This window comes from Coffea eugenioides, unplaced genomic scaffold (assembly GCF_003713205.1).
Source record: "Coffea eugenioides isolate CCC68of unplaced genomic scaffold, Ceug_1.0 ScVebR1_68;HRSCAF=342, whole genome shotgun sequence".
In the NCBI taxonomy this organism is placed as follows: Eukaryota; Viridiplantae; Streptophyta; class Magnoliopsida; order Gentianales; family Rubiaceae; genus Coffea; species Coffea eugenioides.
In genome coordinates this window covers 180,047-190,039 of record NW_020864551.1, presented here as the reverse complement: position 1 = coordinate 190,039, position 9,993 = coordinate 180,047, and the positions used below count along the sequence as shown (strand labels likewise).

The 9,993-nt window shown below is 39.3% G+C and overlaps 1 protein-coding gene and 1 long non-coding RNA gene across 2 annotated transcripts; one reads left to right on the top strand and one right to left on the bottom strand.

The window, feature by feature from the left end:
- Positions 1 to 600, bottom strand: LOC113758743. The gene is made up of 3 exons (XR_003466848.1): positions 566 to 600; positions 147 to 231; positions 1 to 30 (listed from the first exon to the last, which is right to left on the bottom strand). It is a non-coding gene; the product is annotated as an uncharacterized LOC113758743 (long non-coding RNA).
- Positions 601 to 3,508: 2,908 nt separating this feature from the next.
- On the top strand, positions 3,509 to 5,656 carry LOC113758763 (disease resistance protein RPM1-like). The gene has a single exon (XM_027301492.1). It carries the CDS (start codon positions 3,509 to 3,511, stop codon positions 5,654 to 5,656), a length of 2,148 nt encoding a protein of 715 aa, XP_027157293.1.
- Positions 5,657 to 9,993: the final 4,337 nt, after the last annotated feature.

Sequence of the window (9,993 nt, the reverse complement as noted above, 5' to 3'; positions counted from 1 at the left end):
CCAGTTAAGAATTTGGTCACGTCTGCCCAGCTGTTGCCACATTGCTCATGAAAACCAAATAAGGCCAAAAAAATCCATATAAATGAACTTGAATAAAAGCATCTCATCAGAGAAACAGTGCGGAAGGAAAAACAAAAAAACCTTACCCACTTTGAGATTCAGAGAAGAGAGATGAAGTATCCGAGCCAGCCAAAAAAATTAAGGGCATAGGTAGAACCACATACATTATTACTGCAAGCAGACAATGCAATCGTATAATCATCAGACACTAACGAAAGTTGTACCATTTTGAGAAGGCATTGATGCAACAAAATTAACTAATTCTGAACTACAAGGGCCTCTTGGATAGTTTTCAGAGCAGTGCAGATACTCATCTTTTGAGACAACATGCTTAACTGTTAATCTGGTTGCCACATTAAATATGCGCAAAAGAGCAAGTTGCATTAAACTAGATTCCTATTTTATCAAAATGGCAGGAGAATTCCAAGATATCACAGTCATATGCAGAAGCCAATTATCAAGAATAGGTAATCGACATCGTGCCAAATATCCCACATTCTAGTACCTGTTAGCATTGGCCACCAATTGTTGTACAAAGCAACAAAAGTCAAAGCGATAATAAGAAGCAATGACCATGAAATAAAGGCCACAAGGCATCTTGCAGCTTCCTTATCATAGAAGATATAATTATATAACTAACGCTGCAATCAACAGTAAACTTACCAATATCTGCAGTACAATCCCCCCTGACTTTATGATATTAATTGGTATTTTGATTGAGTTAAAAAAGAAACTTAAATTTTCCCTATGCAGTTAAAAAAGATAGCTGCAAAGATGATATAAATAAGACATTAAATTAATTGACAAAGTGACGGGCATAGAAATAAGCCACGTCATGATTGAGTGGTACAGCTATTGCAACAAATTTGTAATCCTTAATTGTAAAGAAAATTGATTATTGTTAATTTACTCCTCACCATTTTTCTGCAATTCCTTTTTTTTTTTTTGGCTAAATTTGCATGCTGTTCATAGACCTCTTAAATCAATACAGTTCACATTTCTTTGATATTACAAATACTAATTGGTCAGCAGAAATTAGTTCCATAGAGTTCTTTTTTATTTCTTAGTCAATGAAATCAATAATGTCTTGAACCAACAGTCTTTTTTTTTTTTTCTTTTTGTCACTTGTCATCATCTACGTCTACACCTACTCCTAATTCTTCTAATCCTAATCTAACCTACACTATGGAAACTAAAACCCCATCTAATTGTTGTAATCCTAATCTAACCTACACTATGGAAACTAAACCCCCATCGAATCATACGGATGCAAAACACTCACATGAATCTTAAACACAATCATATTAGGTGGCCACTTTTGATGGGAGGCAAGGGTTGAACCTGATCTTGCATCTCACACCAAAAGTGGTGGCCACCTCCACTAAAGGGAATTGGTTTAGAGAACCCACAGTCGAACGATGCTCCTTTTATCTTTATCCGACCAAGGGACCCACAGTTGAAAGAACGTCCTGAAGACATGTGCAAACAGAGTCTTCTTAATAGCCTCCATGATTTTGTATTGTGGGAGCTAAGGCAGCTTCGTGTCCCCCCCCTCCCCGTCCGGGACTCGGGGCACCTGCAACCGTCCCGGACGGTTTTGGCCATTTTCAAGTGCGCGTAATTTTCTTTGTACATCGTGTAACTTTTATTACACATCGCGTAACTTTAGAGTAAATTTTTGTGGGACCCACACATGGCGTGGAAATCGAGTTACAACTTGTAATCTCAGTCGCACAAATTTTTGAGGCCAAATCGTGGCCATTAACCGTTCAGGGACGGTCATACTGATGACCGTCCCTGCCCCATTTCCCCCGTCCGCGTCGTGCTTCCCTGACAGGCTAATAAAAATTTATTATATAATTGTATTATAATTAAATTTTAACAAATAATTAAATATTAAAATATTAATATATCATAAAATTATTATTTATTATAATTTTATAATTGAAACTTATAAAAATAATCAAATAAAAATTATTTGAATACAATTCGATATGGTGAAATAAATTAAAGTAGATTCTCATTCTCTTGTGCTCTTTGAAAACAATAGATAAATAAGAGAAGGAGTTCCTTTAACAAGAGCTACTAGAACAGCCCCCTGCTGAAGTAAGAATTTGGAAGCTAAGGAGCAAGAGTCTCTGTAGTGGCTACGGCCAGGGGTGCTAGTCCCATAACTAGGACTGTAAATTTCGTCAACACCGCGTTGGACTGGCTTGTTTCTTGATATTCCATCCGTTTTTATTACAAATAATACTAGTTGGTCCAAAGGGTCAAAAGAAAAAAAAAAGCAGAAATTAGTTCCATAGAAGGAGGAGCTTATATGTGTCATAATGTCAGCAGAAGGGGCAAAGCAGTAGTTTTATTTCTTCGTCAAAGAAATCAATAAGGTCCAGTCCAACCTTCTTTCGGAAACGAAATCTGAACAATTAAACCTATTCCCAGAAGACATCCCAAAAGCCGGCAACTCTTGGAAAGCTCCCAGGGACTTAACTACCCAAATCCCAACCCCCCGAAAGCCGATGTGGGACAGAAACCCCACAGGGGCCAAGCCCATTGGACCCGCTGCTACTAAGCGGTGACGAAGGTCCAGTCCAACCGCGTTTTAACTTTATTCCTTCTGCTCGTAAAGAACCCACAGTCGAAAGATGCTCCTTTAGTCCTTTATATTTATCCGACCAAAGGACCCACAGTTGAAAGAAGGTCCTGAAGACATGTGCAAACAGAGTCTTCTTAATAGCTTCCATGATTTTGTATTGTGGCAGGTAAGGCACCTTCGTCTTTCACAATCAGATGTTTCTTGCTTAAGTTTCTTCTAATTGGTTAATTCTTTCTTTTTCTGTTTGACACGGTTTTTCTTCTTGATAAATACTGCACCGAAGAACATCAGCTTATGAATCTAATAACTTCCTCTTCCTTCTTCCTTTCAAGATATTACAACTGGACTGTCCTATCCTATAAACCAGAAGCCGCCTTCCCCGACATTCATAGGTTAAAAAGAAAGACTGAAAATGGCAGCAACTGTTGTCTCTTTTGTTTCAAATCATCTCGCAACCTTACTCCGAGAGGAGGGAAGCCTATTGGGAGGGCTTCGACAAGAGGTCCAACTCATCAAGGATGAGTTGGGGCATATGAAAGCTTTCCTCAAAGTGGCTGAAGCAAAAGAAGATGATGATCCCAGGCTCCAAGAATGGATCAAGCAAGTGCGCGAAGCTGCTTATGACATTGAAGATGTTCTCGATGAATTTGTACTTCGCTTTGCTGGCTACCGACATCATGGATTCGGTGGCTCTCTGCAGAGAATTCTCAAAGCCATTAAGAGCTTGCGAGCTCGTCATCAGGTTGCCCGTGAAATTCAAAGCATAAAGTCCAAGATCAAAAATATTTCAGAAGGACGTCAGAGATACCAAGCCGAATTTGCATCGATGACCGTGTCACTGGATCTTCAACCATGAACGACTCATGGCTCTATAGCAGGGATGATGCACTTCTAGTGGAGGAAGGAAAATTGGTTGGCATTGACCAGCCCAAACAACATCTGATATCTAAGCTTCTCGAGAGGCACGATCACCAACTCAAAGTTGTTTCAGTGGTTGGAATGGGAGGACTCGGCAAAACTACCCTAGTCAAAAAGGTCCATGAAGATCCAGATGTTAGAAAGAATTTCTCAGTTCGTGCCTGGGTAACCGTCTCTCAAACATGCGACTTTCCAAAGCTCCTGAGAGACTTGATTTGGCAGTTATACGAGGAAGGGAAGAAACCAGTCCCACAATCGATCGAGCCCATGACTACCGCTGAGCTGAAAAAAATTGTCAAAGATTTTCTTCAACAAGCTGGAAGGTATGCAATTGTGTTCGATGACATGTGGGACGTGGAATTTTGGAATGAAATCAAATTTGCACTGCCTGAGGGTAACTACGGCAATCGTGTCATGCTGACAACACGAAAAGCCGATGTAGCCTCTGCCTCTTGCACAGAATCCCAGGGTTATGTCTACAGAATGGGGCCACTATCTACTGAGGATTCGTGGACCCTATTTTGTAACAAGATCTTTAAAGGTAATCGTTGCCCAACCTACCTGATGGATGTTGCAAAAGCTGTATTGGACAAATGTGATGGTTTGCCTTTGGCGATTCTTGCGATCGGTGGGCTCTTGGCTTCGAAGGACGTGAGCAGAGTAGATGAATGGGAGATCATTCAACACAGTCTTGGTGGTGAATTAGAAGGTACCGGTAAGTTAGAGAGAGTTAAAAGGATACTTTCTCTGAGTTACAACGATCTGCCTTCGCATCTCAAACCCTGTCTGTTGTATTTAAGCATTTATCCGGAGGATTGTCGAATACATTGTAGAGCACTGATTCAATTATGGATTGCTGAAAGATTTATAGAATGGAGAGGAGGAATGTGTATTGAAGATGTAGCGTGGGGTTATCTCAGTGAACTCGTCAATAGAAGCCTAATTCAAGTAACTGAAGTGTTTTACGAAGGATCGCCCCTCACGTGTCGAATCCATGACTTAATGAGAGAAGTTATTCTCATCAAGTCAAGGGAACAAAACATGGTCACAGTTACTATTGGACAACCAATGACGTGGCCATCTGAGAAGGTACGCCGTCTAGCAATCCATAGTAGTAGTAACAGTAGCAACATCCAATACCACCAACAAAGACAATATTTTTCCTTTGAACACCTTCGATCATTCATCACAGTTAGTTCCACCAACCCATTACTATCCAAAACTTTCTTATGCGAAGTTCTAAGGAGTAGCAAGTTGCTAAAGGTTTTGGAATTGGGAGGTCAAGAGATAGAGGAAACACCAAATGAGGTTTTCAACTTGTTGCATCTCACATACCTGAGCCTATGTGATACAAAAGTGGAAAGAGTCCCGAAAGCTATTGGAAAGCTTCAACACTTGGAATATCTGAATTTGGGGAACACTGGAGTTAGGGAATTACCCGTGGAAATCCTAAAGCTGCAAAAGCTTCGGCATCTCATAGTATTCCAACGAGTTGATCCCTCAAGTGCTGATTATGGATTTCATGGGTTTAAAGTTCCATCAAAATTGGGAGGGCTTCTCTCACTACAAACATTAAGCACCATAGATGCAAGCAGCGGATCTGTAATAGTTAAAGAGATAGGAAAATTGACCCAATTAAGAGAGTTATGTATTACACAGTTGAGAAGAGAGGATGGAAAGGAGCTCTGCTCCTCCCTTGTCAACCTCACCAGCCTTCGGCAATTAAGCATTGCTTCAATTGGAAAAGGTGATGATTATGAGATAATAGATCTAAATCATCATCAACATTCTCTTTCTTCTTCTTCTTCTTGTTCGTTTCTTCAATCTCTTCGTGTGCTAATTATGCGTGGCCGCTTAGAAAAGATGCCAATATGGATAACTCATCTTCAAAACTTGGTAAAATTAGATTTGATCTGGAGCGGGTTAAGGGCTGAGGAGGATCCGCTTGAATCCCTCCAACATTTGCCCAATTTGGGTGAAATTACTTTCTGTGGATCTTACCAGGAAGAAAGGTTATCCTTCAAGGCTGGAGGGTTTCTAAAGCTGAAACGGTTGTGGGTTAAGCGAGAAGGGAAGGGTTGAGATGGATGACAGTGGAGGAGGTACGTGCCTCAAATTCTCCAAAAACTAGTTCTGAAGCAACTTCCATTACTAGAGGACTTTGCCTTCGGGAATTCAGCACTTGAGCCATCTTCAAGAGCTGCATTTGTTATGAAACTTGAGTTCTCGACTGATGGAAAAGGTCAAGAATCAGGAGGAAGACAGTGAAGATTACAGAAGAATGGACACAACATTCCTAAATTGTCATTGGTTCCGATTACAGATGATGGTGAGATGGAGAATCTGCTGGCATATGGGGGAAGCAGAAGCAAAACATTCCTGCCTAGCACTAGCAGCATCATGTGGCTTTCCTTTCTCTTTTTGTTTGCTTTCCCTTGGTATCTTTGACAAACCCGCTTTCTCTTTCTTCTTCTTCTTCTGTTTTCTGAGAAAGTTTCTGATGGTTTTCTATCTTCTCCACCACTGATCTTGGTCATATGCTTGCATTTTGTTAATGTATTTTTTTTAAAACTATTTTTCTTTAATTTTTAATTTCAGCAATAAAGCATGACTCAAGATAACTGAAGCAATCAATTTTGCCCGCAAGGTCTACATAAAGATTGCCATGCATATAGCATTGTGCGAAATTTGAGGCTGACAATCTTCTTTTCACTCTTCAATTTAGATAACAAAAGCGTCTGATCCCAAATTTTGATTTATTTCTAAAAGTTTCTCTAGATTTGCTTAATTTTTTAGGAGCACAAAAATGGGATTTAAGAAGCTCCTCAACTTCTAGCTGCCTATATAAGAAAAAAATACCAAACAAATAAAGGGTGATTTACAGCTGATGCACGCTCACCAAAGAGTTGAAGGCCAAAATTGCAAAATCCATCCATCATACTACATGAATTAACTTGCCACAAAATCGTGGTGTTTATTTTCTCAATCCAAAAATATGTAGAGCTTTCTAGATTCATTTTCCAAACCAGATAGAGAAAAATAGGAAATGCATCAGATTTTCCTTGGTTTTTATACAGGGAAATAACATTGAAAATCTAAATACTCTATATGACGATCTAATAGCTAAATATCCTATTTCTGTCCTAAAATATGATAGTAACAAAAAATTAAATGGCATTCTCGTCATTTTGCCCTCAACGAAAGCTATCCTCTTTCTTGATTTCTTCCTCAACGAACCCCTGCCCCTTTTCTCTCTCTGGAAGTTCTAACTAGTTCTTTTTGTGAGCAACATAACTGATTCACCACCAATGGGTATTTTTTTCATGGTTTAAGGGAACCAAAAACGATACCAACTCCAAACCCGTTAAAACCCAATCCGCTTTTCAAGTTCCCGCCATGAACGGAGCAGTGGCGGCCCGGCCCACCACCAGCTGATATCACCGTTTTCGAATTCGGTTGCGCTGCTGCTTCTGCTGCTAAGGTCACCCTCGCGGCTTCTGCCCTGTTTCCGACGAGCTCGAACCTTGCCGTTGGGAGATTCTGCAGGCTCAAGGCTCCGACGCCCCTCAATTTCGCGTAGTCTTTTGACGGAAAAATAATTGGCAAGAAAAAAGGAGAATTTTCAGTTTAGCTTTTGAGGAAATGGTGAGGAGGGGTAAAATCCCAATCCTAAGTAGAGTTTCTTCAGTTCATATGGGTTTTTATCTATACTAGAAAAACAAAAGAGCTTGTATCTTTTTCTCTTTCATTTTTTAAGTTTCTATGTAATTTACCTCGGCTTGACACTTTGAGTTGGATATGAAAAAGACTTTTACTGCACTTATTTTTTCCTCTTTGTTTTTGGTTGGGTCTAGATATGGGTGGTATTGGATTGAAAACATGGGAAGGAAGCGGAAAGAGGTAATTTTGTTGTGGCAAAATGGGCGGGATGAATAGGATTTGTTTGGGTCTGAGATGGGACTAAGTAATATGGGTTTGAATTTAATCTTATTCATATATGTTTTGGAATTAATTTGGGCGGGATATCTTTGGAATAGGTATGGATTGATCCCGTCCAATACCCAAAATTTATTTTTTGTATTCTTTTTTATTTTTTATATAAATATAATATTTTTGATTTATTAAATTTCTTTTAGCCTTATTGTGAATTTATATTTTCGTGAATTCTTTTTTCCCTCAAATTTTCTTTTATTTATTTTCTATGTATATATATTTTTTAATCTTTGATTTCCTATGTTGCTAAATTTTAGTTGAGAAAAAAATAAGTCCTATAAAAACTTAAAGGACTTGTCTTTATGAGTATAAAGAAATGGCGTTTAGAACTATAAGCCATCATAAAACTATCAAAACTAGACAAAGTATTTGCTAATAAGAGTATAAATTAATGACTTTCATATTACTCCCAATATTCATTTTGATCAGTATTTTACTAGAAAAAGAGTTTAAAACCATTAAGTTCCCGTTCTTTCGATACTCTAAATTGAGACTGGCGACAGAATTTTTATGAAAAAAGAAAAAGTTAAAAAAAATTGATTTCTAAGGGACAAAAGAGCTCAGGAAACTAGATGGGGGGTTTTTAAGCATAATTACAAGGAAAAAAATGAAGGACCTATTTGCACTGACATTTGTACAAAATGTACCAGCATGTGTACATGAAAATACATTTCACACATGAAGGCCTTCAATATATAGCCGAACATGGTGCGTTCTTGTCAAATAAGGTTCCAAGCATGCCCTTTTCTTGAAATTTTCCCTGTTATTAACCGGACTTGACAGAGTGGAAAAGGTGTAGATTTGTTGGAGTCCTTTTATCTTGTTTTACAATGTAAGAACTTGGCTTTTCTTTGCTTAAGAGTGTTTCAAGGAAGGATGACATGGGCTTTGTGTTTTTGTCTGTTATACGCATTTAACGTTGTCTGCAGCGACTGACTAAGGTTTTGGCGCTTGGATTGGGAGGTCAGACTGTTTTTACCATTGAAGGGTTGGGCTAGAGATTTCTTCCAGCAACCCTGTCGAAATAGCTTTGGGCTTAGCCGGAAGCTTTCTCCATGGCCCAGATTCCCGTGGAGCAGTTGGGGCAATGAACAGGGTCATGACCCAACCTTCCATAGCGTAGGCAGGATGGAATGGCGCAAAGTTGAGTGTAAATCAAGTTCCATGCACAGTCGGGCAAAACGACCCCTTTCTGTGTTGGTTGTCTTGGCATCAATCTTTAACAGATTCCTGATCCAGATTGCTGTGATTGTTGGTTTGCTTGGCCTCCAGAACGTTGACGTATTGTCTCTTCGTTGATGACATTATCCTCTATTCCAAAACTGATCTAACTTCTCTTAAAACCATCAAATTCATTCTGTAATGTCTCTGGTTTGAAGATTAATCTTTCTAAGTAAAAAATTCTCTTCTCCAACAACACTGATCCTTCTGTTAGAGCCAATTTTTCCAACCCTTTAGGTATCAGTCCCACCTCAGATTTACTAGGTTTTCCCCTCAACATCCAAAAAGCCCCAACCAAAACCTTCCAATTTTTGTTGGAAAAAGTCCTACATAAACTTGAAGGATGGAAGGCTAATCTTCTATCATTGGCTGGCAGACATTCCATCATCCAACAGAGTATTGCTTCCATTCCCAACTATTTTTTCCAAGCTGCACATGTCCCTAAAAAGATTTGTGATGCCATTGATAGGGAACGAACAGCTTTTCAAGCCCCTCTAAAAGAAAAATCCACCTGATCAATTGGGACGTTGTCACCCTCAATAAGAACCAAGGTAGCCTTGGCATCAAACAAATTGCGTTACTCAACAAGGCAGGCTCAGCAAAACTGGGATGACACATCCTAAAAGACTCCCCCAAGCCTTGGGTAAAAGTTCTCTCAAACTTATATGTAAATAGACCTCAATCTTTATTGGCCAATAAATTGGTTTTTACCATCTCGTATGACTCTATAAATCTGAAGGTGATTTCACTTGGCAATGGCATTCTACAACAAGGCATGGCTGGAATGTAGCGGATGGAAAATCCCTGAGGGTGTGGACTACTAAGTGGTTTTCTTTAGAAACCCTTAGGAGTCAAATTCAGGGTCGTCCCTCGACTTCCACATGAAGACCAATTACAAGTGGCTGATCTCTTCTCCGATCATGGAAGAGATGGAGTTTTAATAAGCTCTCCTTCTCTTTTCCCAAAGAGATCACCAATAGTATTCTTTCCACTCCTAGAGCCCATCATGCTACGCTGGAGTGGATCCCCTCTCCAAATGGCAAATTTTAGTAAAATTCTGCCTATTAGTTGGCCACCAAAAACATTACTCCACTCAGCCAAATCCTGACCTTTCCTTTAGTTGGATTTGGAAACAAAAAATTCCAAATAAAATCAAACACTTCACCTGGCTAGCTGCCCACGGCAAACTAGCAACCAAACATCTC

Excerpts from the sequence above, each read along its gene's own strand:
- LOC113758763 (XM_027301492.1), top strand. The coding sequence starts at position 3,509 with ATGAACGACTCATGGCTCTATAGCAGGGATGATGCACTTCTAGTGGAG.